Here is a 20,990-nt window from a genome sequence, read left to right as displayed (position 1 = left end):
GTTGGACTGGATGATCTCTGAGGTCTTTTCCAACCTGGTTCATTCCATTCCATTCCATTCCATTCCATTCCATCCCATTCCATTCCATTCCATCCCATCCCATCCCATTCCATTCCATCCCATTCCATTCCATCCCATTCCATTCCATCCCATCCCATTCCATTCCATTCCATTCCATTCCATTCCATTCCATCCCATTCCATTCCATTCCATTCCATCCCATCCCATTCCATTCCATTCCATCCCATCCCATCCCATCCCATCCCATCCCATCCCATCCCACCCCACCTCACCTCTCAGGGTGGCTGGGAGCTGCTTTCCCAGCAGCAGCCCAGCCTGAGCAAGGGTCAGACTTTCCTTTGCTGCAAGAGTGGTCAGGCACTGGAGCAGGCTGCCCATGGAGAAGGTGGACTCTCCATCCCTGGGGGTGTTTACCAGATGTGTGCCCATGGCACCTGGGGCCATGGTTTGATGGCCATGGTGGTGTTGGGGTGATGGTTGGACTTGGTGACCTTAGAGAGCTTTTCCAACCCAAACTCTTCTATGATGCATCCTTAGTTTCAGCCCAGGGCTCCTCCTGGAGTCCTCCCTGTCCTCCTGTGCCTCCATCTCATCACCCTGTGCAGAGAGCAGGGCACTGCTGGCGTGGCTGAAGGAGGTGCTGTGCCTCAGCCCACACTCAGCTGCCCTCAGCCCACACTTCAGCCTTCTCTCCTTCACCCTGCATGGCCCCAGGGCTATTTTCCAAATGACTCCCTGGCAGAGACACCCTGGAGAGCCAGCAGCCTTCAGCAGCTCGCTCCCATTCCTGTCTTAAACCCAGGCTGAGCAGCAGCTGGGGCTGCAGGAGGTGGCTGGGACAGGGAGGGCTCCAGGGAGCCGTGCCAGGGTCACAGCCTGGCACGGTGGCTCCTGCAGGCACAGCCAAGCAGCTGCTCACCAGGGGAGGAGCAGGCTGGCAGCAGGCTGCCTTGGCTTGTCAGCACATTTGCACCACCAGCACCCAGCTGCACTTGCTGGGCCTCTCTCAGCTGCAGGGCAGAGCTCCGGGGTGGCTGCCCCAGCGCTGGGCTCCTCCTGCAGAGCAGCTGATGCTGCTGCAGCGCTGTGAGCAAGAAGGAGGAAGGCTTGGTGCTGCCTCTCAGGCTCCCTTCGCTCCTGGCAATCAATCCTGCCTTTATGGCACGCTCTGCCCTGCAAGGCCACTGCCCTGTCCTCACTGGTGGACACCTGGAGCAAGGAGCACGTTCCTTGCCTTGTTTGTGGCCAGGGGATGAGCTGAGGACCCATGGAGGAATTATGGAATGGGTTTAGTTGGAAGAGACCAATCCAACCCTGAGCACTGCCAGGGCACCCCTGAACCAGGGCACCCCTGAACCAGGGCACCCCTGAACCAGGGCACCCCTGAACCATGGCACCACATCCCCACAGCTTTGGAACCCCTCCAGGGATGGAGACTCCACCACTGCCCTGGGCAGCCTGGCCCATGCCTTTGCAACCCTTTGGGGGAAGAAATTGTTCCTCATGCCCAACCTAAGCCTCTCTCAGCCACTCCTCAGCAGGCTCATGCTCTGGACCCTCAAGCCAGCCCCTCCTCTGGCTTGGCTAAAGGCTCCATGTAACCACTCCAGAGCTGCAGGTCCAGCCCTCAGGGACCTCAGACCATGCCTTGCAGGCAGAGTGTCTCAAAGAGGCCAACATGTCCCCAGCAGTCCTGCAGGCACCAGGACAGCTTCCTCTGCTCCTCCTGGTCAGGAGCAGTCACACTGCCTTGAGGGTAGGAGTGGCTCTGAGGGCTTTGGCCCCTTCCTGGTCCCCAGCACCAGCTGCAGCGCTGGGAGGCTTTGGTGTGCACCCTCTGCCAGCAGCCACCAGATCCCTGCTGTGGTGGTGGCCACATCCTGCCAGGACCTGGGGCTGTGGCAGGGTGGTGGTGGCCACGCTCTGAACCGTTTTTTCCCTTCTCCTGTGCACAGCTCAGGCAGCTGGAGATGCAGCTGGAACAGGAGTATGAGGAGAGGAAGAAGGTGCTGCATGAGAAACAGGACCTGGAAGGGCTCATCAGCACCTTGTGTGAGCAGGTAAGAGGATGCTGCCTACCTTGGGGCCAGCCTGGTGGGGCTGAAGGGTTTCCCCCCCTCCCCTCTCCTCACTGCTACCTCCTGGCCAGCCAAAGTGGCTTGATGGCCTTGCCCCAGCCCCAAAGGGTGCCTGTGCAAAAGGGAGTGTGAATGTGTGTGTGCAGAGGACAGCAGCTTGGTTCTTCACTCACAGGCAGCCGGCTGCCACGGCCTCTGTGCTTGCCTCTACCCAGCACCAGGCAGCAGAGGGGTGGCCTGCAGTGCAGCAGGCACTGGGTGCCAGGCTGTGGCCATCAGAGAGTCACAGAATTAACCAGCTTGGGAAAGACCTCAGAGATCATCAAGCCCAACCTGGCACCTGATACCCAACACCTCCTGACAACCAAACCATGGCTCCAAGTGCCACATCCAGTCCCCTCTTGAACACCTCCAGGGATGGGGACTCCACCACCTCCCTGGGCAGCACATTCCAATGGCCAACAACTCTTACTGGAAAGAACTTACTCCTCACCTCCAGCCTAAACCTCCCCTGGCACAGCTTGAGACTGTGTCCTCTTGTTCTGGGGCTGCTTGCCTGGGAGAAGAGACCAACCCCCACCTGGCCACAACCTCCCTTCAGGGAGTTGGAGAGAGCAAGAAGGTCTCCCCTGAGCCTCCTCTTCTCCAGGCTAAGCAACCCCAGCTCCCTCAGCCTCTCCTCACAGGGCTGTGCTCCAGACCCCTCCCCAGCTTTGTTGCCCTTCTCTGGACACCTTCCAGCAGCTCAACATCTTTCCTAAACTGAGGAGCCCAGAACTGGACACAGGACTCCAGGTGTGAGCTGAGCACAGGGCAGGATGACCTCCCTGCTCCTGCTGGCCACACTGTTCCTGCTGCAGGCCAGGATGCCCTTGGGCTTCTTGGCCACCTGGGCACACTGCTGGCTCATGTTCAGCCTACTCTCAACCAGCACCCCCAGATCCCTCTCTGCCTGGCTGCTCTCAGCCACTCTTCCCCCAGCCTGTAGCTCTGCCTGGGGTTGCTGTGGCCAAAGTGCAGAACCCAGCACTTGGACTTGTTCAGTGCCATCAAGCAGGGTCAGCCAGCCCCACCAAGGTCCAAGCAAGGTCCATCCTGGCCCAGGGAGGTGGTAGAGTCACCAACCCCAGAGGTGTTCAAGACAGGTGTGGCCATGGCACTTGGGGACATGGCTTGGTGGCCATGGTGGTGTTGGGTTGATGGTTGGACTGGATGACCTTAGAGGCTTCTCCCATTCCATGTCTGGCCCCAGGTGCTCTGTGGGCAACCTCCAGCAGGAAAGCACAAGGAGCTGGCACAGCCTAGCTGGGGACTGTGTCTGTGAGCTGCAAGCAGAGCCATTAGACACACTCCTGGCTTTGTGACTTCAGAAGCACCAGGCTGTGGTGCTGTGGGAGGTGGTGGCTGCTGTGCCTGCCCCACTGCTTCCAGCTACAACCCACAGAGGGAGGCTGTGGCTGCCCCCTTCATGGAGGTGTTCAGAGCCAGGCTGGATGAGGCCTTGAGCAAACCTGGGCTAGTGGGAGGTGTCCCTGCCCATGGCAGGATGATCTTGAAGGTCCCTCCCAACCCAACCCATTCCATGAGTCTGTGACACCCCCCAAATCCCTCCTCTGTGGTGCTGGGCAAACCTTCAGCTGTGAGAATGATGCTGAATGGGCTCCAAGATTCCTGAGGGAGGGATGGGAGGATGACAGCAGAGCTGCTCCACTGCAGTCCCCCCCCCCCCAACCCCTCACCTAATTTACAGTGGCCAGGGAGTTCAGAGCAGTTTATTAACCAAGAAGGGGAGGGGGAAAAAAAAGCCACCCCCAACCCATCCAGCCCAGAAAACTAATTAAGGAAATGGAGATGCCAATGATTTCTGCTTCCAGCAAATGCCAGCCAGCTCTGGACCAGGTGACAAGGGTCAAACCCACACAATTAATTTGAGCCAGCAGCCAGCAGAAACAGGAGAAGGGGTTTGGAGAGGAGAGCTGTGGAGAACAGACACGCTGGGAAATGTTCTTCCACTCCAGTTAGTCTGAAATCAAGCTCTGGAGTCATCTCCCTCTTTAGCTTCTGGTTTGCTGCTTCTTTTCTCCCTGGTAACCATGGTTGCTCTCAGCTTGAGGGGAGTGGAGGAGGGGTTGGGTGGTTATTTTTTTTCCCCTTCAAGGTCCTTCCCACTTCTTTAAAAGGTTTCAGAGGAGTGAGGGGGACCCCTACAGCGCCCAGGGATGAGCTTCCAGAAGGGCCCAGCAGGGCTGGAGGGAATCAGGGCTGGGGATGCTCACAGGGAGGGCTGCATCAGTTCCATCCTGCAGCACCTGATGGGCACTCCAGATGCTTTGCATCAGAGGTGGGGAAGAAGAACAGGATAGGATAGGATAGGATAGGATAGGATAGGATAGGATAGGATAGGATGGACCAGGTTGGAAAAGACCTTTGAGATCATCCAGTCCAACCTCTCACCCAACACCATCTGATCAACTAAACCATGGCACTAAGTGCCTCAGCCAGGCTCTTCCTAAACACCTCCAGGGATGGGGACTCCACCACCTCCCTGGGCAGCACATTCCAATGGCCAATCTCTCTTGCTGGGAAGAACTTTCTCCTCACCTCCAGCCTGAACCTCCCCTGGCACAGCTTGAGACTGTGTCCTCTTGTTCTGGTGCTGCTTGCCTGGGAGAAGAGACCAAGGAAAGAGAGGGGAGAGGGAGAGTGACATCCTGTGCCATTCTATTCCATCCCTTCCCTTTCCCTGCCCCTTTTTCCCCTGCCCCTTTTTCCCCTGCCCCTTTTTCCCCTGCCCCCTTTTTCCCCTGCCCCTTTTTCCCCTTCTTCCCCTGCTTCCCCTGCTTCCCCTGCTTCCCCTGCTTCCCCTGCTTCCCCTGCTTCCCCTGCTTCCCCTGCTTCCCCTGCTTCCCCTCTTCCCCTTCTGTTCTATTCTCTCTTATTCCATTCTATTCTCTCTTATTCCATCCCCCTCCCCCTCCCACCCAGATTGGGCACCGAGACTTCGACGTGGAGAAGCAGCTGCGGAGGGACCTGCGGCGGACCAGGGCGCTGCTGGCTGACGTCCAGCTGCTGATGGCAGCCCCCGGGGAGCCTGGGGCCAGCGCCCAGGAGCTGCAGAGGCTGCGCAAGCAGGTGGGTGTCAGAGGCCAGCTCCCTGCCCCGTGGAGCAGGCTTGAAGCAACAGGGGCTGCTCAGCCTGGAGGAGCCTCCGGGGAAACCTTCCCTCCCCCAGTGGCCTTCTGCTACCTGAAGGGGGCTGCAGGAGAGCTGGGGAAGGACTTGGAACGCTAGGCTGAGGAGAAATGGCTTGAAACTAGAGCAGGGTAGATCTAGAGTGGAGATTAGGGAGAAGTTCTTTACTATGAGGGCAGTGAGACACTGGGACAGGTTGTGGGCATCTCATCCCTGGCAGAATACAGAATTAACCAGGTTGGGAAAGACCTCAGAGATCATCCAGTCCAACCTCTCACCCAGCACCATCTGATCAACCAAACCATGGCACCAAGTGCCTCAGCCAGGCTCTTCCTAAACACCTCCAGGGATGGGGACTCCACCACCTCCCTGGGCAGCACATTCCCATGGCCAATCTCTCTTGCTGGTGGTGCTCAAGACCAGGCTGGATGAGGCTTTGAGCAGCCTGCTGTGGTTGGAATCCTAGAATCAAGCAGGTTGGAAAAGACCTCAGAGAGCATCAAGTCCAACCTCTCACCTAATACCCAACACCTCCTGACAGCTAAACCATGGCTCCAAGTGCCACATCTTCAACACCTCCAGGGATGGGGACTCCACCACCTCCCTGGGCAGCACATCCCAAGGGCCAATCTCTCTTGCTGGGAAGAACTTTCTCCTCACCTCCAGCCTATACTTCATGGCCACTCACTGAATGCTTCCCCTCCCTGTGGCTGGACCATTCAAGCATATTCCTAGAGACCTTCATCCTGAAGAGAGCCAGGATGGGTACCTTGAGATGGCAACCAAAGAGCAGTGAGGGGAGACAACCAGGAGCTGTGTTCCAAAGGTCACTGCTGCCTGGGCTGAGCAAAGCCAGGAATGGTTAACAGCTGTAGGATAACAGCATGGGAGACAATTCAGTTGTTCAGAGCTGATGTGGGTACAGTGGCTCTGGCAGGTGGAGCTGTCCTTGCCTGTTTAAGAGGTTTGAACTAGATGACCTTGAAAGTCCCTTCCAACTGAAGCCATTCTATGATTCCCCTTGTCTGAGCCACAAGAATTCTCTGCAGATGAGGCTGGAGCTGTCTGTGGGAGTGGTGAGTGGGGTCACCACTCTGTGCCAGCATCCTCTGGTCCCAGACATGAGCTAAGCCTCTGGTGCTGGGGAGGGTCTGCTTGTTAGGAGCACTTCTCTGAGGTCAAAAGGGGGACCTGGGGGGACTGGTTGACAGCAGCTGAACATGAGCCAGCAGTGTGCCCAGGCGGCCAAGAGGGCCAATGGCATCCTGGCCTGCATCAGGAACAGTGTGGCCAGCAGGAGCAGGGAGGTCATTCTGCCCTGTGCTCAGCACTGCTCAGGCCACACCTTGAGTCCTGTGTCCAGTTCTGGGCTCCTCAGTTTAGGAAAGATGTTGAGATGCTGGAAGGTGTCCAGAGAAGGACAAGAAAGCTGGGGAGGGGTCTGGAGCACAGCCCTGTGAGGAGAGGCTGAGGGAGCTGGGGTTGCTTAGCCTGGAGAAGAGGAGGCTCAGGGGAGACCTTCTTGCTCTTTCCAGCTCCCTGAAGGGAGGTTGTAGGCAGGTGGGGGTTGGTCTCTTCTGCCAGGCAAGCAGCACCAGAACAAGAGGACACAGTCTCTAGCTGTGCCAGGGGAGGTTCAGGCTGGAGGTGAGGAGAAAGTTCTTCCCAGGCAGAGAGCTTGCCCATTGTAATGTGCTGCCCAGGGAGGTGGTGGAGTCACCATCCCTGGAGGTGTTCAAGAGGGGATTGGATGTGGCACTTGGAGCCATGGTTTGGTTAGTCAGGAGGTGTTGGGTGCCAGGCTGGACTGGATGATCTCTGAGGTCTTTTTCAATGTTACTGATTCTGTGCTTCTGTGATCCAGGCAAGAGTGGTGCAGTGTTCTTCTCTCTATTTGTATTTCCTGCAGCCCTGGTAATTGCCTTCTGCTCAGCACGTTTGCTGGCTCTCTGATGAGGAGCTTCAGCACTGCTTGCTTTGGGAATGTGTTGCCATAGGGATCCCAAAATCACAGACTCCTGGAATCACAGAATCATTTTGCTTGGAAGAGACCTTTCAGATCAGAGTCCAACCCAGCTGAGTCCTTAGCCCAGCACTGCCAGGTCACTACTAAACCACATCCCTCAGCTCCACATCTCCACAGCTTTGATACCCTTCCAGGGATGGGGACTCCACCACTGCCCTGAGCAGCATCAACCAGGCCTTGATGTCCTTCAAGGGGAAGAAATTGTTCCTCATGTCCAACCTAAATGTCTCCTGAGGCAAGCTGGGGCCATTTCTGCTTCTCCTATCTCCTGACACCAGGGAAAAGAGACCAACCCCCACCTGGCTCCAGCCTCCTCTCAGGGAGTGGCAGAGAGCCAGAAGGTCTCTCCTCAACCTCCTTTTCTCCAGGCTGAACAATCCCAGGCCTGTCAGGGATGCTGGAGGCAGGAGCAGGGATCACAGGGGATTTTCCTTAGCTTAAGCCAATTCTCAGCTGGTGCTGAGCAACCTGAGTGGCTGCAGGGAGCAACCTGACCCCCAGGGTGAGCTCGGGGTCCCATGGAGTGCCCTGCCCTAGGGGACAGAGGCATCACAGATCTGTCCATCCACAGGCTGGCCATGGCTGTGCATCCCCCACCACCAAGCAGCAGGGCTGAGCTGAGGGTGCCAAGCCTCTAAACCACGCAGTGATTAATTAATCTGCACAGAAACAAACCCATCAGGAGGCAGGAGCAGCTCCAACAGCACACAGATGTAATTGAGAGAATGCTTCTGCAGAAAGAACAGCTGCCAGCACCAGCTGTTCCCACCTGCACTGAGGGAGGAGGGAAGGCAAGGGCAGCTCAGCCTGATGTGGCTGATGGAGTGCCCATGGCCATACTCATGGCCATGCTCATCACACTCATGCTCATCATGCCCATGCCCATGGAAGAAATTCTGTCCAGTGAGGGTGGTGAGACACTGCAACAGGTTGCCCAGGGAGGTTGTAGATGCCCCTTCACTGGAAGTGCTCAGGGCTGGGCAGGACCTTGAGCATCTTGGTCTAGTGGAAGTTGTCCCTGCTTAGAGCAGGGGGGTTGGAATTAGATGATCTTTAAGGTCCCTTCCATCCCAAACCATTCTAGGATCTTCAAGGTCACTTCCACCCCAAACCCTTCTAGGGTTCCCTTCTCTTTAAGGCCCCTTCCACCCCAAACCATTCTAGGGTCTCTAAGGTCCCTTCCAGCTCAAACCATTCTGGGGTCTCTAAGGTCCCTCCCAGCCCAAACCATTCTAGAACCTCTAAGGTCCCTTCCACCCCAAACCATTCTGGGGTCTCTAAGGTCCCTCCCAGCCCAAACCATTCTAGGATCTCTAAGGTCCCTTCCATCCCAAACCATTCTGGGGTCTCTAAGGTCCCTCCCAGCCCAAACCATTCTAGAACCTCTAAGGTCCCTTCCACCCCAAACCATTCTGGGGTCTCTAAGGTCCCTTCCACCCCAAACCATTCTGGGGTCTCTAAGGTCCCTTCCTCCCCAAACCATTCTGGGGTCTCTAAGGTCCCTTCCACCCCAAACCATTCTGGGGTCTCTAAGGTCCCTTCCACCCCAAACCATTCTGGGGTCTCTAAGGTCCCTTCCACCCCAAACCATTCTGGGGTCTCTAAGGTCCCTCCCAGCCCAAACCATTCTGGGGTCTCTAAGGTCCCTTCCATCCCAAACCATTCTGGGGTCTCTAAGGTCCCTTCCTCCCCAAACCATTCTGGGGTCTCTAAGGTCCCTTCCACCCCAAACCATTCTGGGGTCTCTAAGGTCCCTTCCACCCCAAACCATTCTGGGGTCTCTAAGGTCCCTTCCACCCCAAACCATTCTGGGGTCTCTAAGGTCCCTCCCAGCCCAAACCATTCTGGGGTCTCTAAGGTCCCTTCCATCCCAAACCATTCTAGGACCTCTGAGGTCCCTTCCACCTCAAACCATTCTAGGATCTCTAAGGTCCCTTCCACCCAAACCATTCCAGGATCTCTAAGGTCTCTTCCAGCCAAACCATTCTAGGATTCTAGGATCTTTAATCTCCCTTCCACCTCAAACCATTCTAGGATTCTAGGATCTTCAAAGCCCCTTCCACCCCAAACCATTCCAGGATTCTCTGCTCTTTAAGGCCCCTGCCAACCCCAAACCATTCTGTGCTTCCATGCAAGTCAAAACCCTCAGGAAACTGAGGAGAGGGAGCTTCTGCTGCACTGCCGCACATTAAACTTCCTCCCTCCCCTGCCCCTCCACCCCCCCCCTTCCCACCCCCCTACCCCATGATTATTCCCTCCTTTACATCTAAACAATTCCTGCTGGCATTCATGCCAAGGAGCTGAGGGAGCCAACCCAGCCCACCAGCAGCCCACCAACCTCCGCAGCAAAGGAGAGCGGAGCTGAAACGCTCCGCTTCCGCTCATCAGGCTCCATCTGGCTCCCAGCACAGCCCTGCCTCTTAATAAGGCTGCAGCAGCCCTCTCTTTACACAGGTATTTAACAGATGGTGCAGCAAGGCATGGAGATGTTCTTCAGGACTTCATGCATTATGCATTTTTTTTTTGGGAGAGGAGGGGGTTAGAAAATTGGGGGTGGGGGTTGGGTGGTTTGGGTTCATCCTTCCCAAGTGGAAAATTCCACTCTAGGAAGGGAAATGGAAGGTGGTAGCCTTGAGCACACACTCTGCTGGGTAGAGCCCTGGGGGCTGGGAGCCTTGATCCAGCACACACTCTGCTGGGTACAGCCCTGGGAGCCTTGATCCAGCACACACTCTGCTGGGTAGAGCCCTGGGAGCCTTGATCCAGCACACACTCTGCTGGGTAGAGCCCTGGGAGCCTTGATCCAGCACACACTCTGCTGGGTAGAGCCCTGGGAGCCTTGATCCAGCACACACTCTGCTGGGTAGAGCCCTGGGAGCCTTGATCCAGCACACACTCTGCTGGGTAGAGCCCTGGGAGCCTTGATCCAGCACACACTCTGCTGGGTAGAGCCCTGGGAGCCTTGATCCAGCACACACTCTGCTGGGTAGAGCCCTGGGAGCCTTGATCCAGCACACACTCTGCTGGGTAGAGCCCTGGGAGCCTTGATCCAGCATACACTGCTGGGTAGAGCCCTGGGAGCCTTGATCCAGCACACACTCTGCTGGGTAGAGCCCTGGGAGCCTTGATTCAGCATACACTGCTGGGTAGAGCCCTGGGAGCCTTGATCCAGCACACACTCTGCTGGGTAGAGCCCTGGGAGCCTTGATCCAGCATACACTCTGCTGGGTAGAGCCCTGGGAGCCTTGATCCAGCACACACTCTGCTGGGTAGAGCCCTGAGAGCCTTGATCCAGCACACACTCTGCTGGGTAGAGCCCTGGGAGCCTTGATCCAGCACACACTCTGCTGGGTAGAGCCTTGGGAGCCTTGATCCAGCACACACTCTGCTGGGTAGAGCCCTGGGAGCCTTGATCCAGCACACACTCTGCTGGGTAGAGCCCTGGGAGCCTTGATCCAGCATACACTGCTGGGTAGAGCCCTGGGAGCCTTGATCCAGCACACACTCTGCTGGGTAGAGCCCTGGGAGCCTTGATCCAGCACACACTCTGCTGGGTAGAGCCCTGGGAGCCTTGATCCAGCACACACTCTGCTGGGTAGAGCCCTGGGGGCTGGGAGCCTTGATCCAGCACACACTCTGCTGAGTAGAGCCCTGGGAGCCTTGATCCAGCACACACTCTGCTGGGTGTCAATAAGGTTGGAAAAGACCTCAGAGATCATCAAGTCCAACCTGTCACCCAACACCTCATGACTAACTGAACCATGGCTCCAAGTGCCACATCCAATCCTTTCTTGAGCACCCCCAGGGATGGTGACTCCACCACCTCCCTGGGCAGCACATCCCAATGGCCAATCTCTCTTGCTGGGAAGAACTTCTTCCTAACCTCCAGCCTAAACCTCCCCTGGCAGAGCTTGAGACTGTGTCCTCTTGTTCTGGTGCTGCTTGCCTGGGGGAAGAGACCATCCCCTTCCTGGCTACAACCTCCTTTCAGGTAGTTGTAGACAGCCATAAGCTCTCCCCTGAGCCTTCTGGATGTGCAGGGAGACCACCAGCAGCAGCAGCATCTGGCTTCTGCACCTTCAGTTATGATCTGCCCTATTTTTGTCCCAGCTGGAAGAGAGTGAAGCCAAATGTGCTGAGGCCCAGAGGTGCCAGCAGGCAGCAGCCCAGGAGCTGGAGAAGTTGCAGGCAGAGCTGGAGACCCTCAGCAGAAACAAGACCTTGGTGAGTTTGTGGGGATGTAATGAGGTGGGAGTGGGGTGGGCACAGTCCTACCTCCCTCTGTTGGGGAGCAATAATCAGAATTATTGACTCAGTAAGGTTGGAAATGACCTCTGAGGTCACTGAATCCCCACCATGAAGCTCAGCTTGAGGCTGGGGAGGGCTGGAACAGCGCAGCAGGAGCAGCTCCCACCACGGCTCCGAGATGCAGCTGAAGGGAGGGGGAGCTCAGCAGCATCTGCTGCCCTGCCAGGAGAAACCTTCAGGTCTGGCTGCCCAGGGAACCCCCCAGAACCTTGGCAGGGTGGACTCAGCCCTGTGCCAGCTGTTTGAGGCACTGGGCTCCCAGTGAGCACAGAGCCATAGGGTTGGCTGTGGTTGGAAAAGGTCTTTCAGACCATCGAGTCCAGGGGGCTAAAGCATGGCCCTCAGCACCACATCTCTGCCCCTGGGAACACCTCCAGGGATGGAGATTCAACCCCTTCCCTGGGGTGCCTGTTCCATAACCAAGCACTGCCAGGGCAGCCCTAAACCATGGCCCTCAGCACCACATCTCTGCCTCTGTGAACACCTCCAGGGATGGAGATTCAATCCTTTCCCTGGGGTGTCTGTTCCATACCCTAGCACTGCCAGGGCACCACCAAACCATGGCCCTCAGCACCACATCTCTGCCCCTGTGAACACCTCCAGGGATGGAGATTCAACTCCCTCCCTGGGGTGTCTGTTCCATACCCCAGCACTGCCAGGGCAGCCCTAAACCATGGCCCTCAGCACCACAGCTCCATGTTTTTGAGACCCCTCCAGGGATGGGGACTCCACCACTGCCCTGGGCAGCAGTGGCTGAGCATTCCCTAGCTGCCCTCTGCAGACAGCCAGGAGCTCCCTTTGTGTCTCCTGGTGCCCTGTGGAGGATGCCCTGGCCTGGGTGGTGTCATGCTGTGGTCCTGCCGTGGGATGTGTGAGCCAAGGCCCCCATGGTCCCTCCTGCAGGTGGATGAGCAGCTGTACCAGCTGCAACAGGAGAGAGCTGACCTCCTGAAGCGCATCGATGAGGACCAGGAAGACCTGAACGAGCTCATGGACAAGCACAAAGCTCTGATTGCCCAGGTAGGAGTTGGGGCAGGGGAGGGACAGCAGCTGCCTCCCTGAGAGAGGGCATCACCAGCAGGGGACACAGGGAAGGGGGCCCTAGGAAGCAGATGCTGTGGTGAGAGGAAAGGATGGCTCTGGGTCCTCTCCCCCATGATTTTGAGTCTTCTTGCAAGGGATCTCTGGGCTTTGGTTCCAGTGGTTCAGGAATCCTCCAGCATCCCTCTCTGGACCCTCTTTTTCTTTCACTCTTCTTTTCTCATGCAGAGCTTTCTTAGTGCTGGCTTTTTAGTCCTGACAGACAGCCCTGAGGGGCTTCCTGAGCAGCAACCAGGCTCTCCCAAAGGATTGTCCCTGGAGCTGAGGGCCCCCAAGGCTCTCAGGGGAGCTGGTGAGATGGACACCTCGCAGTCTGGTGCCCTTTGCAGTGGTGTGTCCTGTGTCTGGAAGGGCCCTGGGGACAGAAACGACCTTGGCACTGTGCTTTCTCTCCTGATCTCCCAGGAGCTGTCTCAAAAATTAGGGAAGTTGCACTGAGTCAGGAGGAAGAAGCTCCTTCAGCAGCTCCTTCCTTTGGTGGTGGGAGGTGCTGGCATGAGCATGCCTCTGGCACCACGTTCCCTGTGGCCTGTGCCTGCTGCTCCAAGCTCTGGGCTCGGCTCCCACTGTTGGCCTTCCTCTTTCGGCAGTCGGCGACGGACATCGCGCAGATCCGGGAGCTGCAGGCACAGGTGGAGGAGGTGAAGAAAGAAAAGCAGAGCCTTCAGGAGAAGGTAATTCCTCCCCCAGCCCCTGGCACCTACAGCTGAGCAGCAAGAGCCCTCTGGGCACCTTCTGGGGTCTGTGCCCATTGGGTCGCTGGCGCCAGCCCTGGATGTCCTTTGGTGGTGAGGCTGAGCCTGGGGTGGAGCTGATCCCAGGATCAGCTCCCAGGGTGGTGAGACACTGGAACAGGTTGCCCAGGGAGGTTGTGGATGCTCCCTCCTTGGAGGTGTTCAAGGCCAAGTTGGATGAGGCCTTGAGGGCTGGTCTCTAGTGGGAGGTGTCCCTGCCCATGGCAGGGGGGCTGGAACAAGGAGATCTTTAAGGTCCCTTTCAACCCCAAACCATTCTAAGATCTTTAAGGTCCCTTCCACCCCAAACCATTCTAGGACCTCTAAGGTCCCTTCCAGCCCAAACCCTTCTAGGGTCTCTAAGGTCCCTTCCACCTCAAACCATTCTAGGATCTCTATGGTCCCTTCCACCCCAAACCATTCTAGGACCTCTAAGGTCCCTTCCACCCCAAACCATTCTGGGGTCTCTAAGGTCCCTTCCAGCTCAAATCATTCCGGGGTCTCTAAGGTCCCTTCCACCCCAAACCATTCTGGGGTCTCTAAGGTCCCTCCCACCCCAAACCATTCTGGGGTCTCTAAGGTCCCTTCCACCCCAAACCATTCTGGGGTCTCTAAGGTCCCTTCCACCCCAAACCATTCTGGGGTCTCTAAGGTCCCTTCCACCCCAAACCATTCTAGGACCTCTAAGGTCTCTTCCACCCCAAACCATTCTGGGGTCTCTAAGGTCCCTTCCACCCCAAACCATTCTGGGATTCCACGAGAGGCTCGTGGTGCAGGTCACACGGGATGGGGGACCGGTGGGAGAGTGAGGGGATGGGCTGGGGAGGTGTTTGGGTGTGAGGTGCTGACTCAGCCCACCCCCCGGCAGCTGCAGGCAGCGCAGGCGCGGGCGGCGCAGCTGGAGCAGTGCCCGGCCGAGCGCTCCATCGTCAGCCGGCAGGAGGCTCGCATCCGGGACCTGGAGAGCCAGCTGGACTTCCAGGCCGTGCAGATGAAGCGCTTCGAGGTACCACCAGCCCTTCACCGCTCACCCTTCGCTGCTCACACGCTCACAGCCTCTCCAGGTGGAGCCCTGGGGAGAGGCAGCTTGCCAGCGAACGGCCGGGGCAGCGATGCCGCCGCGTCGCCCTTGGGGGAAGAGGCGCCCGGGAAGGGGTGGGAAGGGATGTGGGAGGTCCTTGGGCAGCTCTCCCGTGGCTGGGGATGGTCAGGGCACTGCCATTGTCACAGAACCACAGAGTGCATTGGGTTGGGAGGGACCCTCAAAGGTCAGCCTGTCCTGCCCCACTGCAGTGAGCAGGGACATCTCCTGCTCGATGAGGTTGCTCAGGGCCCCATCAGGTTTGACCCCGCAGGGTTGTTGGGAGCCAGCTGTGGGCTCAGTGCTGCAAACACCCTGAGGAACAGACTGTCCCTGCCTCTGGATATTAATCAGGAGACATCCTGGCTGCTGAGCACCTTTCCAAGAGGCATGCCTCTGCTCTGCCATCACCCGGAAGCCAGGACATCAGTCCTGATCACGACATTTCACTGTCCCCATTCCTCAGTACATCTACTACATCTACATTCCTCATCTACTGTGAGACCCTTTCCTCAGGGAGGAGCTTGGATCCCCAGCCCTGGAGTTGTTTAAAAGACACAGAGATGTGGTGCTGAGGGACAGGGTTCAGCCCCAGACTGGAGAGAGAATGGTTTGGACTTGACCTTAAGTCTCTTCTCCAACCCATTCCTCGAGTGTTGTGTCCAGTTTGGGGCACCTCAGTACAAGAGAGATGTGGAGGTGCTGGAGCCAGGGCAGAGGAGGGGAAGGAAGCTGGGGAAGGGCCTGAAGAATAAATCTGATGAGGAGTGACTGAGGGAGCTGGGGATGGTTAGTTTGGAGAAGAGAAGGCTCAGGGGAGACCTTCTTGCTCTCTACAACTACCTGAAAGGAGGTTGTAGCCTGGTGGGGGTTGGTCTCTTCTGCCAGGCAAGCAGCACCAGAACAAGAGGACACAGTCTCAAGCTGTGCCAGGGGAAGTTTAGGCTGAAAGGATGTTGTAGGGAGGTTGGTGCTGGTCTCTTCTTACAGGTAAGAACAAGAGTGACAGAACAAGAGGGACTGGACTCAAGCTACAGCTGGGCAGGTTTAGGCTGGACATTAGGATAGAATGGAATGGAATGGAGTGGAGTGGAGTGGAATGGAATGGAATGGAATGGAATGGAGTGGAGTGGAGTGGAATGGAGTGGAATGGAATGGAATAGACCAGACCATGTTGGAAGAGACCTTTTCCCCAGCAAGAGTGGTCAGACACTGGAATGTGCTGCCTGGGGATGTGGTAGAGTCACCAAGCCTGGCTGTATTTAAAGGTGATTTGGATGTGGTGCTTGGGGTGAACCTTGCAGAGCAGGGCTCTGGGTTGGACTTGGTGACCCTGAGGGTCTTTTCCAACCTGATTGTGTCTGTGATTCTGTGATGCCATGGTTCCACAGGCAGCCCAGGATGTGTCTGTGCTGGCACCTTTCTCCAGGCTGCTCTGCCCAAACGAGCCCAGGGCAAAGAAAATGCTCCTGTGCCCTCAAAGCCGCAGCCAGCTCCGTGGGAGCCTCAGGAGCTGCCCTGGGTCCTGTGCTGCCTGTTGTGGTGGCTGCAGAGCTGTGAGCAGGGCCGGCCTGGGGGGCGCTGGGCTCAGCCATCTAGCACCACTCACCAGGCTTCAGAGAGGTGCTTGGGAACGATAATCACAGAGGCTGGCTCTGGGGCACGGGGAGGAGGGCTCTTCACGTCACTGGATGCTCATGGAGAGCTTCCTGAGGTGGCCCTCGAGGTGCTGCCAAAGTGGTGCTGCTCTAGCTCTGGGATCACCTCTGCCGCGCTCCCCTTTGCCCCCTGCCTGCCAGGTGCTGGTGCTGCGGCTGCGGGACAGCATCATCAAGATGGGTGAGGAGCTGGAGAAAGCAGCTGAGTCAGAGGCACGGGAGAAGGAGAACACCAGGTACTACCAGAGGAGGATGGAGGAGATGAAGGCTGACATGGATGAGCTGGTGCAGAGGGAGCTGGAGTCCAGCCGCCGGCGAGTGGAGCTGGTAAGGGGGGGATGGGGGACAGGGTCGCCCCAGGGGAAGGAGCTTGCTGCTGCTGCTGCTGCCCTTTACCCCTCCATTCCTATCCTGTAAGGCTGACAGAAGCCTGGAGCAGGCTGCCTAGAGAGCTTGTGGAGTCTCTGTCTCTGGAGACTTCCAAGACCCACCTGGATGTCTTCCTGTGTGCCCTGCCCTAGGCGACCCTGCTCTGGCAGTGGGTTTGGGTTCAAGCTCCAGAGGTCCCTTCCAACCCCTACTCTTCTGGACACAGTCTCCAGCTGTGCCAGGGGAGGTTCAGGCTGGATGTTAGGAAGAGGTTCTTCCCAGCAAGAGAGATTGGCCATTGGAATGTGGAGTCACCATCACTGGAGGTGTTTAGGAAGAGCCTGGATGTGGCACTTGGTGCCATGGTTTGGTTGATTAGATGGTGTTGGGTGATAGGTTGGACTGGAAGATCTCTGAGGTCTTTTCCAACTTGGTTGATTCTCCTCTTCACTCTCTTCTCCTCTTCACTCTCTTCTCCTCTTCACTCTCTTCTCCTCTTCACTCTCTTCTCCTCTTCACTCTCTTCTCCTCTTCACTCTCTTCTCCTCTTCACTCTCTTCTCCTCTTCACTCTCTTCTCCTCTTCACTCTCTTCTCCTCTTCACTCTCTTCTCCTCTTCACTCTCTTCTCCTCTTCACTCTCTTCTCCTCTTCACTCTCTTCTCCTCTTCACTCTCTTCTCCTCTTCACTCTCTTCTCCTCTTCACTCTCTTCTCCTCTTCACTCTCTTCTCCTCTTCACTCTCTTCTCCTCTTCACTCTCTTCTCCTCTTCACTCTCTTCTCCTCTTCACTCTCTTCTCCTCTTCACTCTCTTCTCATTCTATTTCCTGGTGAAGCTGCAGGCTGTGGCACAGGGAAGGATGGAGCTGGGGCTGGAAGCAGGCATGGGGCAAGGTGGTGTAGGGCACTGAGCCACCAGCACCACAACTGGCACCAGCCGCCGGCTGTGCTTTGCCTCCTGAGGCTGCTGTTAGGGCAGGATGGTGCTGGGTGCTGGGCTGAGGTGCTCTGGAGATGGGGAGGTGGTCCACAACAAAGACCAGGGAGTTGAGGATGTGTTTCCAAGAGGCCTTGTGTCAGCTGCCTTGGGTATTTCTTACACTGAGGGTGGTGAGTTTGGCCCTGTTGCTGGGGTGATGCCAGGGCCACGGTGTGGAGGGATGCAGAAACCAAGAGGCAGAGCTCAGGGCTGCAGCTCCATCCCCTGCCTCACCTCAGGACCAGCCCCTCTGTCATGATGCAGCCTGGCCCACAGCAGGAGAAAGTCAGCAAAGCTTGGATTGGCTTCCTAATGGAAAACCTGATGGCTTGAAACTGAAAGAGGGGAGATTTAGGTTAGGTATAAGGCACAAGACCTTCACTGTGAGGGTGGTGAGAGCCTGGCCCAGGCTGCCCAGAGAGGTGGGAGATGCCCCATGCCTGGAACCATCCCAGGTCAGGTTGTTTGGGGCTCTGAGCAACCTGCTCTAGCTGAGGATGTCCCTGCTGACTGCTGAGGGTTGGACTGGATGAGCTTTGAAGTTCCCTTTCCAACCCTACCCAGTCTATCTGTGGGAGCTCTGGGATGGGAGCTCCGGGATGGGAGCTCCAGGTCCCTGCATGGACCTCTGGAGCCCCAGCACTGGGCCATGGCGTGGGGGTCTGGTGGGTGCTGCCTTCAAACCAGGCTCCTTTGCTGCAGCTGTGAAATCCCTCAGGGGCTCTGAGCAAGCTGCTCTAGCTGAGGATGTCCCTGCTGACTGCAGGGGCTTGGACTGGATGAGCTTTGGAGGTCTCTTTCCAATCCTACCCAGTCTATCTGTGGGAGCTCTGGGATGGGAGCTCTGGGATGGGAGCTCTGGGATGGGAGCTCAGGGATGGGAGCTCTGGGATGAGATCTCCGGGATGGGACCTCTGGGATGAGAGCTCCAGGATGGGAGCTCAGCCATAGGCAGGACCCCTGAGATCCCTCTAGCCCACATTAGCTGTGCCATGACACCTTGCAGGGCAAAGCAGGGGCTGATCCTGCTGGGATGAAGCCTGGGCTGACACAGACCCCTGCTAGGGAGCTGCCTGGACTCTGGATCTCCTTCAGCCTCCCTGCATGGACCTCTGGAGCCCCAGCACTGGGCCATCTCCTGGGGGGTCTGGTGGGTGCTGCCTTCAAACCAGGCTCCTTTGCTGCAGCTGTGAAATCCCTCAGCACCATAATTACCTACTTTGGCTGAGCCCCCAAGTGAAGGTGTGAAGATCCTCTTCAGCTTCTTCACACACTGCTGTTGTTTCTTGTGAGGGAAGGTGAGATTCACGCTGTAAATAACCTTCTTTCTTCCTCCTTCTTGGGGCTGCAGATCTCCTCAGCCCCCTTCTCTCCTGCCAGCCCAGCCAGCTGGAGACATCACAGCCTCCTCTCTCTGAGATTTGCTTTTTCATTGGCAAGCTTGAAAGATTTTTGCTTTTGATTTATTTCATCCCCCCCCCACACCCCACCTCTTTCTTTTCTGGCTGCTTTCATTGAACTTGAGAAGCAAAGCAGGAGCTGTTTGTGCCTCCAGCCAGGAATGCCATGCACCCACCCAGGCAAACCCACAGCTCCCAGCAGGGCCCCAGTTAAACCTTCTGATGTCCTTGCAGCCCCTTGGTCCCAGCACCGCCTGCTCCAGGGTCTTCCTGAGCTGCTCCTGTGCTTTAGAAGCTAATGACTTTGTAAGGACAAGTGGAATCAGAGGCAGCCAGGCCCAGAGTCCCTGAATCCCAGCACAGGGGGGTTGGAAGAACACCTCTGGAGATCAGCCAGTCCAATCTGCCCTGCTCCAGCAGGGGCACCCACAGCAGCTTGCCCAGGGTGGGTTGGAAGCTCTCCAGAGAAGGAGACTCCACAACCTCTCTGGGCAGCCTGCCCCAGGGCTCCAGCACCTCCACACCAAAGAAGTTTCTCCTCCTGTTCAGATGGAACCTCCTGGGGTCCAGTTTGTGTCCATTGCCCCACTGGGCACCACTGAGAAGAGTCTGGCCCCAGCCTCTTGCCCCCCCACAGGTCTTTAGCTCTTGCTGAGCATTGAGCAGATCCCCTCTGGGGCTGCTCTTCACAAGGCTCAGCAGCCCCAAGGCTCTCAGCCTTTCCCCCTCACAGAGATGCTCCAGGCCCCTCAGCAGCTTCATAGCCTCCACTGCACTCTTTCCAGTGCTTCCCAGTCCCTCTGGAACAGGGGAACTCAGCACCAGACCCAGGGCTCCAGCTCTAGCCTGATCAGGGCAGAGCAGAGGCACAGGAGAACCTCCTTGACCTGCTGGCCACACTCTTCTGAACGCAGCCCAGGAGTCCATGGGCCTTCTTGGCCAGGAGGGCACATTGCTGCTGGCTCATGGGCAACTTGGTGTCCACCAGCTGTCCCAGGTCCTCTCTGCAGAGCTGCTTTCCAGCAGGTCACCTCCATACCTGTACTGAGGCAGGGGGTGCTTCCCTGGTTGGACGTCAGGAGTTATCAGACTCAGAGGTGAGGCTGGGTGCTGGAGGGGCAGTTGTGAAGGCTCCAGCAGTGCTCAGAGGTGAGGCTGGGTGCTGGAGGGGCAGCTGTGAAGGCTGCAGCAGTGCTCAGAGGTGAGGCTGGGTGCTGGAGGGGCAGCTGTGAAGGCTGCAGCAGTGCTCAGAGGTGAGGCTGGGTGCTGGAGGGGCAGCTGTGAAGGCTGCAGCAGTGCTCAGAGGTGAGGCTGGGTGCTGGAGGGGCAGCAGTGAAGGCTCCAGCAGTGCTCAGAGGTGAGGCTGGGTGCTGGAGGGGCAGCTGTGAAGGCTGCAGCCGTGCTCAGAGGTGAGGCTGGGTGCTGGAGGGGCAGCTGTGAAGGCTGCAGCAGTGCTCAGAGGTGAGGCTGGGTGCTGGAGGGGCAGCTGTGAAGGCTGCAGCAGTGCTCAGAGGTGAGGCTGGGTGCTGGAGGGGCAGCAAGTGAAGGCTGCAGCAGTGCTCAGAGGTGAGGCTGGGTGCTGGAGGGGCAGCTGTGAAGGCTCCAGCAGTGCTCAGAGGTGAGGCTGGGTGCTGGAGGGGCAGCAAGTGAAGGCTGCAGCAGTGCTCAGAGGTGAGGCTGGGTGCTGGAGGGGCAGCTGTGAAGGCAGCAGCAGTGCTCAGAGGTGAGGCTGGGTGCTGGAGGGGCAGCTGTGAAGGCTGCAGCAGTGCTCAGAGGTGAGGCTGGGTGCTGGAGGGGCACTTGTGGAGGCTGCAGCAGTGCTCAGAGGTGAGGCTGGGTGCTGGAGGGGCAGCAAGTGAAGGCTGCAGCAGTGCTCAGAGGTGAGGCTGGGTGCTGGAGGGGCAGCTGTGAAGGCTGCAGCAGTGCTCAGAGGTGAGGCTGGGTGCTGGAGGGGCAGCTGTGGAGGCTGCAGCAGTGCTCAGAGGTGAGGCTGGGTGCTGGAGGGGCAGCTGTGAAGGCTGCAGCAGTGCTCAGAGGTGAGGC

General features: G+C 57.5%; 1 protein-coding gene across 1 annotated transcript in view; it reads left to right on the top strand.

Annotated features, from left to right (window-relative positions):
* The window catches only part of MYO18B (myosin XVIIIB), an 86,689-nt gene that overhangs the window by 49,270 nt on the left and 16,429 nt on the right, over nt 1-20,990 (top strand). The window contains exons 32-38 of the mRNA XM_068163263.1: nt 1,977-2,081; nt 5,085-5,231; nt 11,428-11,541; nt 12,529-12,645; nt 13,317-13,400; nt 14,329-14,466; nt 16,341-16,526. Coding sequence (XP_068019364.1) covers nt 1,977-2,081; nt 5,085-5,231; nt 11,428-11,541; nt 12,529-12,645; nt 13,317-13,400; nt 14,329-14,466; nt 16,341-16,526 — 891 coding nt within the window. The remainder of the gene's footprint in view (nt 1-1,976; nt 2,082-5,084; nt 5,232-11,427; nt 11,542-12,528; nt 12,646-13,316; nt 13,401-14,328; nt 14,467-16,340; nt 16,527-20,990) is intronic.

The sequence above is a fragment of the Melanerpes formicivorus genome, unplaced genomic scaffold (genome assembly GCF_026170545.1).
Source record: "Melanerpes formicivorus ecotype bairdi unplaced genomic scaffold, bMelFor1.0.p_v2 SCAF_72, whole genome shotgun sequence".
Classification (NCBI taxonomy): Eukaryota; Metazoa; Chordata; class Aves; order Piciformes; family Picidae; genus Melanerpes; species Melanerpes formicivorus.
This window is presented reverse-complemented; position numbering and strand designations above follow the sequence as displayed.